We start from the raw sequence: 14265 nt of genomic DNA on the forward strand, positions 1-14265 counted from the left end.
AAACAAGCATACATAGGATCCGATTTTCAGTCTTATAAATGACTCTAAAACAGAAAACCTATGTCTTTTCTGTTTTAATCACAGTTACAAAACTGGTCAAGTGCCATGGTGAGTTTGCAAACCATCACCCAGAAATTGGCATGTTACATTACTTACCTGGTAAGCATCTCTGTATATGGCTAAGTGTTGAATACATGGGCTCACCTTTTGTCTTTCTTGTGCTTGATTTAACTCTTCACCTTTGGGATGCTGAGATTCATATGACAGTAATTCCACCTCAACTTTGTCAAGCCAAGTGCTAAGTTTCTCATGAACTGATTGCAGCTGACCTGAAAGCTGTAGAGCCTTTTCTAAAGTCTTGGACACATCAGGACTCAGCTTAGTGATATCTTTGTACCTTGTTTTAATGCCTTCAAGTTTATCTTGAATTATGACAACTTCATCACCTGTAATGTGAACGAGGTATTTAATCCACAAATATAACAATATTGTGGTATGTAAATTAATTAAATGTAATTCATATTTAATCCATTAAAATAAGCCAGAAGATTAATCAACTGACTGTGCTAATAACAAGAACACACTTTTATCTTTGAGTTACTCTGTTCAAGTAATCATGGATATATAGCAAGCAAAATGAAAACCACACCATTTGCTGTACCATATACCTTTCAGTAAACAATGTAAGTTTGAATTCTAAACTACGTTTCCTCCTCTCCTCCCTCCTTCCTTCCCAGCCCCAAACTATGTATATCTTGGAGAGTTCATGGAGTTAGAGACTGGAAAATTTAGAAGATGTTGGTCTTCAAACCAGACATGCTGTGTGCAAATGGAATGCAACTTTCCCACAGTATTAGTTCTACTGTGGGGGAAGTAGCCTCTCTTACAGGAAGAGGTAGACTAATTACTCAGTTCATTGTTGGACTTTACTACAACATTCTTCCATTTAGCTGTTTAAGCAGAGGTCTATTTACTCCTTCGTTACGCTGACTGGCTAAGATCCAAAGGGACCCGTGGGATGATTCTACAAGTCACAAATTGTCTTAAAATGACAATACTACTACTCAAGCCTTTTGTTCACCCCAAAAGGCATTGAGGCTTTTCAACAGTTTCAGCAGAATACTAAAAAAAGCCTTGCAGTGCTTTTTTGCATACATATTTATTTGAATTTTGTGCGTATACATGAACATAATACAAGATACAAGCGTATCAACATATATTCAGAACAACATAAAATGAAAATAACAACTACACACTACAGGCCAGCTACTGTAAAGACCCTCATAAATGTATTGGGTATTACATTACTCTTTTTCCTTTCTCTTATCACAAGAACACCTCTAGCCCAAACAGGGCACTCAAATCCAGTAAGATCCCAGTCCAGATGAGTTAGATAGGTTAAACAGAAAGAAAGAGAAGACCACACCAAATCAAGTACCATTTGCAGTAAAAGCAATAGTGAATCACAAGTTCTATAGCTGAACATAACTAGGGCAGGAGGAGGTCTGATTGTGCTCTCTTATATGTGTATACTTAATAAACTCAAACCATTCCCCAATACAGTCATTGCTTTTTTGTTGTCCCCTCGAGGTTTGTGTTAAGTTTTCAACTAAAACCAAATACCTTGAGTTGAATACTTTGAGAAGTCCTCTTAGGATCATCCACTATACTTTACAAATTCCTCCACTACCATCTCCCTCTGCCCTAAGAGCCCCCAAACTCTGGAACAGGGACAGATAGTGGCAGGTGCTCTAGTTCCTAGCAGAACATAATTTCCTGCCAAGACCTAGGATGGGAACTCTTAAGTCACAGAATCCCCAGAGGCCAAGCAATGCTTCATGTGTCATTTCCATTGAGAAGGCCTTCCTTCTGCCTGGCAGAAATGGTACCTGGAAAGTTAGTTTCCTGCCAGGCATTCTTGGATTTGTAGTCCTGGTCCCTACTTGAAGCAGGAAAAGATGCTCTGCCAAGGCCTGAGAGCACCTTTTCACACACATACCTGATCTTACGTTTTAGGCTCTATGGGACGGGGGAGGCGAGGGAGGCAGAAGAGTTTGACTGGACTCAGGGTGGGCACAACTTATTCCGAGTGTACTGTGCCTACTTAGATTCTGCTCACAAGAATCTGAGCTCAGACACTTGCCTATACAAGAACCAAATTTTCAGGATACCACTAATTCAAGAACTTCCTTATGAGAGTACAAATGGTCCATGCATAGAGTGCATTTTGCCAATGGTATACATGCATTCAAAAGAAGTTTCACCCACTTAAATTCAACTAATTCAGTGGGCCTTAAACTAGCAGCTATTATCCTGTCTCACAGATTTTAAGGGGAAGTACAACTATTTTTCTTTCGACTGAGATATAGAATACATCTCATGGATGACATATGAGGAGCTCTGTATTCCTATGAGCGTGATCCCACCAACCTTAGTCACTTTGAAGTCATCTTGATTTCAGCGGGGAACAGTTAAATATGAGCTTTAAATCTCTCACTGAAGTCAGATGGATTTCAAAGTGCTTCCTTTTGGCTGCATTGTGCCTTTGGCATTTATATTGCTCTTCTCATGAGTATTCAATAATTTTCCTGTGGCTGAAAGAATATTCTATCCTACAACTGTCCATATTATTTGTGGGTGGCAAAATAGAGGGCATTTTGCTGAACATTACTGGCTGGAGGGAGGGGTGGGGAGGTGAAATTCTCTAACAGTGATTCTCTTCTGAGACATTTCAGCTGATTTAATACTGAATAAAATTCTATTAGATTGATTGATGGACAAAAGATGCCATGGCCCTGGACGAAGAGCTTCTAGAGATTCTCCAGCAACAGTTTCCCACTGCTTCCCAATTAGGGACCTCTTCCTTGGATCCTGTGCCACGTCTGCTAAAAACGGGGAAGTACTGCTATTCTCAGACTCTGAGGTGTGGACCTCAAGCTCCTCCAGTGAGCAGGAACTTCCTAGTGAGTGTTTCCCAACCAGATCACCACTGTGCCAACCTTTGCCCCCCAGAAGAAGCAGTGAGTATAGTACAAGACACAGCCCCTTTATGATAGCATGATGCGGCCCTTGACAGAAGGGACTGAGGTTTCCAGAAGGATTCTCCCAGCAAGGGGTATAAAACCCTGGTAGTTGTTCCAGGCTGGTGCTGGGGTAACTTATCTTAGCTGCAGGATTGCTAGCCATGGTCTTGAGTTCATACTAAGAATCACTGGGCCAGTTACCTATACTACTGCCCAATAGTGAATACTCCAGATAAGCACCAGCTAACCACCTTACCCTCATGGCTCCTTGTCTGAGCAGCAGGACAACTGAATCCCCAATGGATCAGGACAAATGAAGCAATGGGCTAAGAGAGGAAGACTGGAAAGAGCAGGGGCTAAGTCTATGCCTCCTTCAACAATATCAAAATAATATTAAACAATGCTCAAATTTCACAGATGGTGAAATTTGGAAGGCTATTTAACCATATATTCCCCAGGAGCAGACTGAAATTCTCCAACCATTCAGGAGGTACTCAAAAAATTTTTTTTCAAATGTTTGTTAGAAAAATATTTTCTGAGAAATTTCACATCAGCCTTGAATTTCCCCATACATCAACTCAATGTTTAAAAAAGCTCTGTAAAGCAGAACAGTGGTATTATACCTATATTCAGCAGCTGACTTCTCAACACCAAGCATCACTGCCACTTACCAAGAGGGGGAAGGGGAAGGGCAAGACACAGGCAGCTCAACATGCTGCAGGTGGGGCTGCAGAAGCATAGGATTGCCACTGCTGCCCCTGGCACCATGCTGATCTCCCTGTGCCTTGCCCCTCTCCCTTTTGATAAGCAGCAATTGGGAAGCCAGCTGCGCAATGCTGCCCTGCCAGCTGCTACTGCCTATATCACAGCAGGAATGCTGAGACTGGCAGCCAATTAATGGCTTGCCTTACATCATGCAACAAGTTCATGACTAAGGTGAGATGTGAACTGAGGACTCCCAGTTCCCTGAGTATTCTCTCAGCTGCTATGCTACACCAGTTCTCATCCTCACCTTCTTTTCATCTGTTTCTAAGTCTGCAATTCTATACACACTTATCTGGAAGGAAGCTCTGTTGAGCTCAGTGAGGGTTACCTCCAGATAGACATGTGTAGGATTGCATTGTAAAGCTTTATTACACACTGCAAGGATGATTTCAAACTTCTTGCACTACCTAAAAAGAGTACAAAATTCATTTTCAAAAAATAGTGAGTGTTAAAAAGAACCCAGAAAGTTTCTACTTTGCTTGTCTTCTTGATAGAAAATGTTCACTTCCTTGCTGCGCTCACCTGTAGTTTGTTTGAGAAGCTCCAAACCATTTTGTATAGCTTGATCAACATTCTGCTTTCTGAGCAGAATCTCCTCTTGAAGAACCTAGGAGATTTTAGAATGTTTTTTATAACCAGAGAAGTCATAATTGAAAGTCTATAAAGGTGAAAATCTATAAACAGCCACTTATTCTCCTTTGAATAAGTAGAGGGGGGAAATTAAGACTCACAAACAAACAAACAGGATAACAAGATTAAATAATAATTATAATAATAAAAATGAATTTCAAAATGTAATAACTAATACTAAATAACACTAAGGTAAAATAAAATCAACAGAAAATAAAGGGAAATACCAGCATTTCAGTGTGTTGTTTCACTAGTAAGTCAGTATTGTAGTCTTGAACTGTCAGTTTGCTCAGTTTCTCATGTACTTCATTCAGCCAATTCATCAACTCAACTTCATCCTCTCCAAAAATCTGAGCATTGCAATAGGCTTGCTGTAGAAGCTGAGCCCTACTGCTGCATTTCTCTTGAATCTCACTGTATCGGGCTTTTGAAGAATCTAGTTTCTCCTGCACCATTTCCTTATCTTCCCTGGAGCTCATGGTCTTTAAAGCCTTACCAATATTAATAGCTTGCTGTACATTTTTATTGCGAGTGGTGATGTCTTCCTCAAAGGCCTAAATGAAGTTTTCAAAGTAGTAAAAAACAAACAAAGAAAAAACAAACAAAACCATATAATCAAATTTGAATACAACTGAAGAACAACCAAAATAAAATAATTTCAATGACAAAAAGAAACACATAATCAAACTAATGCAAAAATGTTGCAGGAGGGGAGAGTTTCCAGTTCTGATTAACAAACAAGGAAGACATTGTCCCAATTAATGGCACATTAAGATCTTACTTTATGTTGAGAAATCTGTTGCTGTAGTTTGGAAGCCTGTGTTCCAATGGGTTCTGAATTTGAAAGTTTCTTTTCAGTGGTGGTTAGCCATTCAACGAGTGGTTCTAAAGTTTCATGGAATTCCTGTGCTACAGCTGAGATACCTTCCAATTGACGATTCCTACAATACACCAAGACAAAGCACATTTCTCAGATAAGCGCTGTGTGAAATAGTGGGTGAAATACTCAAATGTTAAAACTAGTGCTTGGAATAATCTAGTTCGGTTTAACAAAGTTCACCAAATTAGTTCAAAAATCTCTGATTTACACCTGAAAGTACTTTCCATAATTGCAAGGAGAAATGAATATGAATTAAGTTCGTTTTGGGGTAGAACTTTGAACAGTTTCTAGTTCATCTTCAGTTCATTCTCTTATATTCTCTTATATTCTGAATGTGTATCTCACTGAAAGCAATGCAGTGCAGATAGACTGCATCTAATTTATGGCCATGGTTTTTGATCCACCAAGTTTCCAATGCGGAAGCCTGCTTCCACGTTTGAATTTCCTTGTTCTATAAAGGCTGTTTTGCAGAGAGCTGCTGCAACATCTCTGCTTCAGATGGAAAGCACCCTGCTACAGGGAAAGGGCTGAAGCAGATTTGAAGTGTGTCAGTGGGGGGAATTGAGCTTGGGCAATGCATATTTGAAGATTCACATTCTCTGAGACTCCTCTCCCACAGAGTCCTTTGAAATATGAGGGGAGCATTTGCAGTTTAAAGTATAATTTGGGAGGGGTGAGGTGACACTTGGACTTTAAGTAGGCATGCCTGATGGTGCATCTCTTCCAAACCCATCTCCCTCCCCCTTAAGTCACACACTGATGAGAAGCAAGAAGTGGCAAACCACTTTATTCTCTCCAGCTATTTCTCATATTTGGCTGGTTGGGAGCTGGCACCTCTGCGCTGCTCTGCTGCCAACATTTAGGGGCAGGGTTAAGATATCATACATGCACAGCACCCAGCTCCTGCCAATTTTGATTCTTGGCAGGGTTGAATATCTTATTTAAATTAATTTAAATTATTTAAGTGTTTTGCCTAATTTGGGGCAGGTGTCCCCCACTTTGCAGGAACCCATTCCTGTCCTCTCCCTGGGCCCATTTGGAGCTCACTGCATCCACATGCTAGACATCCACTTTACTACAATAACAGGCAATTATGTGATATTGATTTCCCTGGATCATTGCACCTCCATTTCTAAAAATAAAAGTTGTGATACACTCAAAGACACTTTCTAATTTAGCTTCAAATATGAATGCTAATCTTACAATCAAGAGTATGACTGAGTATATACATAACTCTAAATTAAATGGTTTTCTATGCTGAATCAAGGAGCACACCTTTCTTTATTCATAAGTGAATGCAAACATTTTGAGTACCTTGTTTCTGCTTTATCAAGCAATGCATCCCATCTGCTGTCCAGGAGACTCAGCTGTTTCAAGATCTTCTCTTTATCAGCAGGCTCTGCTGACTCTGCAATTTTCTCCCCTTCTCGCTTGATTAGTTCAACAGTGGGTTTGCGGTCATCCAGCAATCTCTGGAGAAGCTGGAGACAAAATAATAAAAAATCAAATTGCCAGGAAATGACTGTACACTACAAGGCTGTAAAAAGATGAACAGGCAGATTCTTCAAGGTCCTGTTTACTGGAAAAAGGGGGTAGGTTTAAGGGCACAATTTTCTGAGATGTCAGGAAATTTTTTGAGGGATGTTAGTATTACAATGCAAATGCCATAAATAGCATAAATACATTATTAGAGCTAACAAAATGAACCAATCTGAGCGTTAGCTATACAGTTCTAGCTTCCCTCCAAATGTTTTAGTTCAGATTTCTGTTCAATGCTATCATGGAAGCTCAGGGAGGGCAGGCTATCAATTACATGCATTAATTGCCTTTTATGAAATATGATGCTTACATGTGCAGAAAAAATCATAATGGACCTTCAATAACCCATGGAAAATTTTTTGCAAGTTTTTACATTTTAGATTTTTTTGCGGAAAATATTTTGTCCCACATCACTGACTTCTAAAGGTGCTCCCCCATCTTTTCAAGTTGCAGCCATTCAGTATGATGATGATGACTACAACTATTAGCTGCAATCCAAAGAGAGATTTGTTTATTTATAAACCACTCACCATTCAAAAATATTGTGGCAGTGCACAAAAAGATAACACTTCAGGACTTGACTATGCTCCTAAGCCCAAATTATTTTAACAAGACACAAAGCATGTCTTAACTTTCTCTGGATTGCGGCCCAAACTAACTTTCACTATATATGCATGATCATTTTAAATATGATTTTGTTGTGGACAGCTGCATCTCTGGCTGCTCACTTTGGACAGACAGCTTGAGGACTTGATTCACTAAGCATCATGCAGTGCCTCTTCCCTGAGGGTTCTCTCCGATGTTTCAGCCAAAATCTTCCCCTCCTCTTGTCTTTTGTTACTTTGCTTGGAGAGCACATCTTCTCTCTGATGCTGTGCATGCTGCAACCTGCTCTTTCCTTGCTCACATATTTATTTTAAAGAGCAAAGTGATTATGGATCCAGTTGCAGAGTTTTATGTACTGTATTTATTCCATAATTGCCAATTCAAAATTTAATATGAACATACTTTTCTTCCTTTTTTTAACAGTGTTACAAACAATTATTGCAAAAACTTAAGCAAGGGTGTTTGACGTTATCATCTGAAGATACACAAGACTGCTGGCACAACAAGATGTTACACTAAATCGAAGTAGATTATACAAAACTCTACAGATCAAAATCAGCAGGAGATAAGGGGTAGGGTAGGAGATGAGAGCAGACACAGATTTCATTCTTTACTAATCCTCATCTGTAGACAAATAAATAGCTGCAAGGAAGAGAAAAGCTGATCAGCCCTCACAGTGAGTGGGGTATACGGGAACAAAGAACTGTCCAGGGAGGGGAAGGGAGGGGAGGGGGTTTATCAAAATTATGAAAGAAGATTGAAACCTTAACAACATTTTGAACTTTATTTCAGCTTAAGGGAATAGCTCTACAATATGCTTCCCCACCCCACTTCTTCACAATATCAGTGTTGTCTTTTCAGACACCAGATTGCTTTTGATCCTTGAAATACATTTTCTTTTGTATCCAAGTATACATGAAATGATGCCAAGACCCAACACAGATATTTCAGAGCCTTCCTTGCAACACATACAGAAAAGTGGCCTAAGTAATTTTCTATAGGCACAGGAGTTCTGTTCTATACAGAGTCCTCCTCCCTACAGTCTGTATAAGCTTCCCATTTTTCTCAGTGAAGTTACAAATCCGCATGTCCTAGGGCACATGATGAAATGAGTGCCTGCCCGAGAACCCCATGATGAAAGAAAAGCAGGATATAAATGTAAGCACTAACTAATATGCTGCAGTCTGAGTACCTCTGTTAAAATGAATGCAGAATTTCCAAATGCAAGAAGGGATTAGGGATGTGCTGGAATTCTGCCCAATTTCGATTTGGTACAGAATTTTCCATTAATTCACTTCTTCTCTATCATTTTGTACTGGATTTTTATGTAGCAATTTTCCATGGCTATTTCCTTTCATTCATCAATATTTCCTTTAAAATATTTATATTTCTTTAAAAATATCAATATTAATATCAATATTTTTGGAAGGGAAAAAATAGATCAGTAAAAGCAGCAGCTAGCAGACAAAGAACAAACTCAAACTGATACCGGCTGTTAGGTCAACGGAATGCTTTTGAATCAGCATCAGTCAAAGGATCCCATCCCTAGTATGGATGGGTAATTTCTTGGAAAGGCTTTCTCAGATTGGCTTGAGAAAATTTGTCTTGTTCTCACCACACGCACGGACGCGCACACGCACACACACACACAAGCAAGCCAGCCAAGAAAAACCACTCTGGACAACTGACAGGACAGGAGCATCAGTGACAGGAGAGAATCTTTCCTCCTCTCTTCCCTCTCCTCTGCCATCCCATCTAAGTGTCAGAGCCACATAGAAGGTGCTTTTGCAACAGCATCTCTCATAGCACACACATACAGCACAATGACTCACACTGTTATCCAGGCCTTCCCATATCCCACTGAACAGGTGGCATAGAAAAGATATTTAACCTAAAGACAGATAAGTAACTTTCACTCACTTTCTGTTCCTGTATTTGGGCCTTCACAACTTTAAACTCAGCAGAAGGAGGCTTCTGATTAGCCACGAGATCCTCTGTGTCGATAAGCCAACTAAGTATAGATTCAACAGCATCTTGAAACCTCCCACAATGGAGTAATGCTTCTTGTAATTGAGCTGCTCTATGTGCAACCTAAACAAAAACAAACAAACCCAAATGCTGTTTATATCATCTTCTCATAATACCCTTTCCAGTACTTCAAACATCCCTTAGGGAAAAGAAGAAACAGTTTCTAAATTGTGAATATCTCAGTTGAATTGAGTGACATTCTGTGCACCTTGATAATTATTTAAAATTGTGTCACTACAGATATAAAGAGCACACCATTTGTATCGGTGGACCATACATTCACAAAGCGTGAAGGATAATCCCCAGGGAAGCAAAATGCTCATTCGTCTGTCTCCAATCAGCATGATACAGAAAGTGGTATGAACTATTCTTTGTGATCCACAATTTTCTACAGGTTTTTGACTCCCTACATTTTTTCCCAAGGACATTTATATAATACTGTGTACCCATGTGAGAAAAGGAAGTTCACTTCTTCTATGGGAGCTCTACACAAGCACCAGAGCATATATGGAGCTCTGAACTGGGGAGACTGTGCATCTTGTTATGCAGTTTACTAAAAAAAAGTTTGTAGTTTGTAGAGAAAACCAAACCCAAGAGCAAAACAAAAGCAACAACAAACTAAGCAACAGAAAAAATACACCTTAGATACCTTTTTGTTGAGAGTTTTCCATCTTGTGTTAACATCCTCAAGATCACGTTCGAGGTTATCAGTACTCGCATTTTTAGCAGCGCTCTGAATAAGTCCTTGACCCAACCAATTTACCTCCTGTTGCTTAACTTGCAGTGGTTCAATCTTTTCTTTCTCAAATACCTGTAGATCAAAAGAAAAAGCAGAAAGAAAGGCAAAGACACACTTATATTATTAAGTCTCGAACATGCTGAGCATAAGTAATGTCCACAGCAGATATCAGTAGTAAAATCACACAGCAGGTACTGAACATAGTGTTGAAATATAGTATTTAGCTACAGTGTACATGTAAAATTGCTCTTAATGATATAAACACAAAAGAAACTCAGGGCAATCACATACACATTAATAGGAGTTAACAAACTGCTATTACATAAACAACATACACTATGTTTAAAAGGAACAGACAAACATAGTGGTTCTCAATGAACCCTCCTAATACAGATGCTCAGCCACAATATTTAAAGCAAAAGATGTACTCTGTGGGCACCTATATCAAGTTGAAGAGGACTATGTACTGTGGAAAGTAATCATTCACATGAGCATGTATCCCAGTAGCCCATCCTTCTTGAGGCTATGTAACTCTATGCAAATTATTATTCTTGCACATTCACACCAGAAACAAGCAGTTCATTAGAACATAAGAAGAGTCCTGCTGGATCAGGCCAAAGATCCATCACAGATGGAATACTGATGGGAAGCTGTAAGCAGGATCTGAGTGCAACAGCACTCTCTACAGTTGTGATTGCCAGCAAGTGGTATAAAGAGGCATATTGCTTCTGACAGTGGAAGCAGAACATAGCCATCATGGCTACTAGCCACTGATAGTTTTATCTTCCATGAATTTGTGGTCATCGCTGCAACTTGTGGGAGCAAATTCCATAGTTAAACTATGCACTACATGAAAAAGTTATTTCTTTGTCTGTCCTGAATCTTCCAACATTTGTCTTCTCTGAATGGCCCTAGATTCTAGTATTATCCATCCATTTTGGAGAGATTCTTTTACAGCGCCTTACAATCACTTTTTTTCTTTTAAACCACCCTGAAAAATTTGGTATCATCAGCAAATTTGGCTATCTCTCTGCTCACCCCAACTCTAGGATCAGGGGTTCCCAAACTGTGGTCCGTGGACCATCAGTGGGTTGCAAGCTTCATTCAGGTGGTCCACAGTGTGTCTGTAAAAATACAATTAAAAATCATGTAGCACCTAGCACAGTGCATTAAATCGCTACAACATGCAGAACAATAGGTGGCCCACCAAGATCCTCAGCAATTTTCAGGTGGTCCATGGGAAAAAAAGATTTGGGGATCACTGCTCTAGATCATTTATGAACAAATTTAAAAGCACGTCCCAATACTTGGGGCACTCCACTTTCTATGTCTCTCCACTGGGAGAACTGCCCATTTATTCCTACTGCTTCCTGTTCTGCTTATTTCTCGACTTCCTGCATCTTAACAACCGGCTGCTGATCCATAGGAGGACCTCTCCTCTTATTCCATGACGGCTAAGCTCACTCAGGAACCTTTGGTGAGGCACTTTGTCAAAAAAATATTAGTCTAAGTACACACTGCTCAAGGCCTGGTATCTGAGTAAAGCTAAAGTATTAGGGATGGACAAGGGAAAGGTTTGAAGTTGGATGTAGAAATGAATCAGTCCTCTGTGTCAGCATATGCTCCTGTGGTGTGCAGTGATTTGCACACCTGCCATTTAAACATGCCCTGGTGCTCTCAGATCTTACAGGAGGAGCTGGTGTCAGCCAGTGTGGCTCCTACAGGCCAAGTGACCAATGGGATGGTAGGCACACGCAGGAAGGGACCTGCCCCAAGTTATGACTGCACAGCAGAGGAATGCAAGCACCATTCAATGGCTTGGGGGCTTGTCATTGTAGCACAGTGGGTTTGAAACTTAGTAACAAACTGATCATGTGACTAAGGATCTATACACCAGCATTCCCTACATTGCCTACTCCGTGGCTCTCCAGATGCTGCTGGACTACAGCTCCCATCATCCCTGACCATGAGCTGTGTTGGCTGAGACTGATGGGAGCTGTAGTTCAGCAGCATCTGGAGAGCTATGGAGTGGCCATCCCTGGACTAGCATATTGTTATAGAAGTTACTAACAAAGGGTAAGAAGCAATGTAACTATATGTCCCAGGTGGTCCTTTCTGGCATGAAATTCAAGCATACTTCACACAACTTAGATCAACATAATCAAATTTTATAAATGTAGACTAACACAACTCACCAACTTATGAGAGGCTCATTTGAGGACATGCAAAGACTAGTGACAGATATTTTTCTGCAGGCATCAAATGGTGATGGTGGGATTATGAACCCAGGATATAGAATCACAGAATAATAGAGTTGGAATGGGCCTATAAGGCCATCAAGTCCAACCCCCTGCTCAATGCAGGAATCTATAATAGATAGGAAGGGTGGGATATAAATCAAATAATAAATAAATACCCAACAGATGGCTATCCAGCTGCCTCTTGAAGGCCTCCAGTGTTGGAGAGCCCACCACTCCTTTAGGCAATTGGTTCTATTGTTGGACTGCTCTAACGGTTAGGAAGTTTTTCCTGATGTTTAGTCGAAATCTGGCTTCCTGCAACTTGAGCCCATTATTCTGCACTCTGGGATGATCGAGAAGAGATCCTGGCCCTCCTCTGTGTGGCAGCCTTTCAAGTACATGAAGAGTACTATCATATCTCCCCTCAGTCTTCTCTTCTCGATGCTCAACATGCCCAGTTCTTTCAGTCTCTCCTCATACGGCTTTGTTTCCAGTCCCCTGATCATCCTTGTTGCCCTGCTCTGAACCCATTCCGGTTTGTCTGCATTCTGTTTAATGTGTGGTGTCCAGAACTGAATGCAATACTCAAGATGAGGCCTAACCAGTGCTGACTAGAGGGAAACTAGTACTTCACAGGATTTGGAAACTATACTTCTGTTAATATAGCTTTTGCCTTCATTGCAGCCACATCGCACTGTTGGCTCATATTCAGCTTGGGATGAACAACAATTCCAAGATCCTTCTTGCATGCAGTATTGCTGAGCCAAGTATCCCCCATCTTATAACTGTGTATTTAGTTTTTTTTCCCCTAGGTGTAGAACTTTGCACTTATCCCTATTAAATTTCATTCAGTTGTTTTCAGCCCAATGCTCCAGCCTATTACAGTCCCTTTGAATTTTGCTTCTGTCCTCCAGGGTATTAGCTATCCCTCCCAATTTGGTATCATCTGCAAATTTGATAAGCGTTTCCTGCACCTCCTCATCCAAGTCATTAATAAAAATGTTGAAGAGCACTGGGCCCAGGAGTGAGTCCTGCAGAAATTATATAAAACGTTTGGCCTTACAACTCTTACCTTTATAGTAACTACTCTACTCTTTTCCCTGTTTCTGGCAGAGACTTCACTATGGTAAGAAATATATTTTAAAGAAATTGGGTGTTATTCAATGCTAGTCCTACTCAGAGCAAACCCATTGAGGTAAACAGATAAGACTCACAGGCTCATTAATCCCAGTGTATCTTCTCTGAGTAGGACATAGTTTAATACAATCCATTGTATTGTAATACCGAGCTTAATTATGCTAGCATTACTAGTAAAAATGGTTTAGCATCCTGCATGCATAAATAGATATGTTTTAAGTTGCCACTAGGGGTATCTCTTCTCCTAATACAAGGACTGTTAACATTAGTGTAGGGGGAAAGCCTACACAGCTTATTCCATTTTCAGACTTAGGTTTGAAAGCATACCCCAAAATGACTAAAGTACTTTCCCACTAGCTCAGAAGCTAGACATGCAAGTAGCCCAGGACATCCTAGTCCTTGAAAAAGTCTGAAACTAAAGTCAAGGTACTTCAACAATTCCACTCCACCCACCACAAGCCAGTAATTTCAAAACACACCTAGCTGAAAACATAGATGTTAAGAGTTTTCCAAAACAGGATACATGAACTGTACACCAAAATGGTCAAACACAACACCAGAAAGCAGAAAATTAGTATTTACATAGTGTAAAAACCATGATTTATTAGGAAAGGTTGAAAACAGGGCATTGTTATAGGTAAAAAATAAAAACTCGTGGCATGAAGTTTACCTCATAAC

The 14265-nt window shown here is 40.1% G+C and overlaps 1 protein-coding gene across 33 annotated transcripts in view; it reads right to left on the reverse strand.

Annotated features, from left to right (window-relative positions):
* The window catches only part of DST (dystonin), a 467794-nt gene that overhangs the window by 98409 nt on the left and 355120 nt on the right, over window positions 1-14265 (reverse strand). For all 33 annotated transcript variants that reach the window (XM_061623014.1, XM_061623016.1, XM_061623029.1 and 30 more), the window contains 7 exons: window positions 10121-10282; window positions 9364-9534; window positions 6613-6779; window positions 5200-5359; window positions 4646-4972; window positions 4311-4395; window positions 205-446 (listed from right to left, as the gene is read on the reverse strand). In XM_061623014.1, coding sequence (XP_061478998.1) covers window positions 205-446; window positions 4311-4395; window positions 4646-4972; window positions 5200-5359; window positions 6613-6779; window positions 9364-9534; window positions 10121-10282 — 1314 coding nt within the window. The remainder of the gene's footprint in view (window positions 1-204; window positions 447-4310; window positions 4396-4645; window positions 4973-5199; window positions 5360-6612; window positions 6780-9363; window positions 9535-10120; window positions 10283-14265) is intronic.

This window comes from Rhineura floridana, chromosome 4, assembly GCF_030035675.1.
Source record: "Rhineura floridana isolate rRhiFlo1 chromosome 4, rRhiFlo1.hap2, whole genome shotgun sequence".
NCBI classification, from domain to species: Eukaryota; Metazoa; Chordata; class Lepidosauria; order Squamata; family Rhineuridae; genus Rhineura; species Rhineura floridana.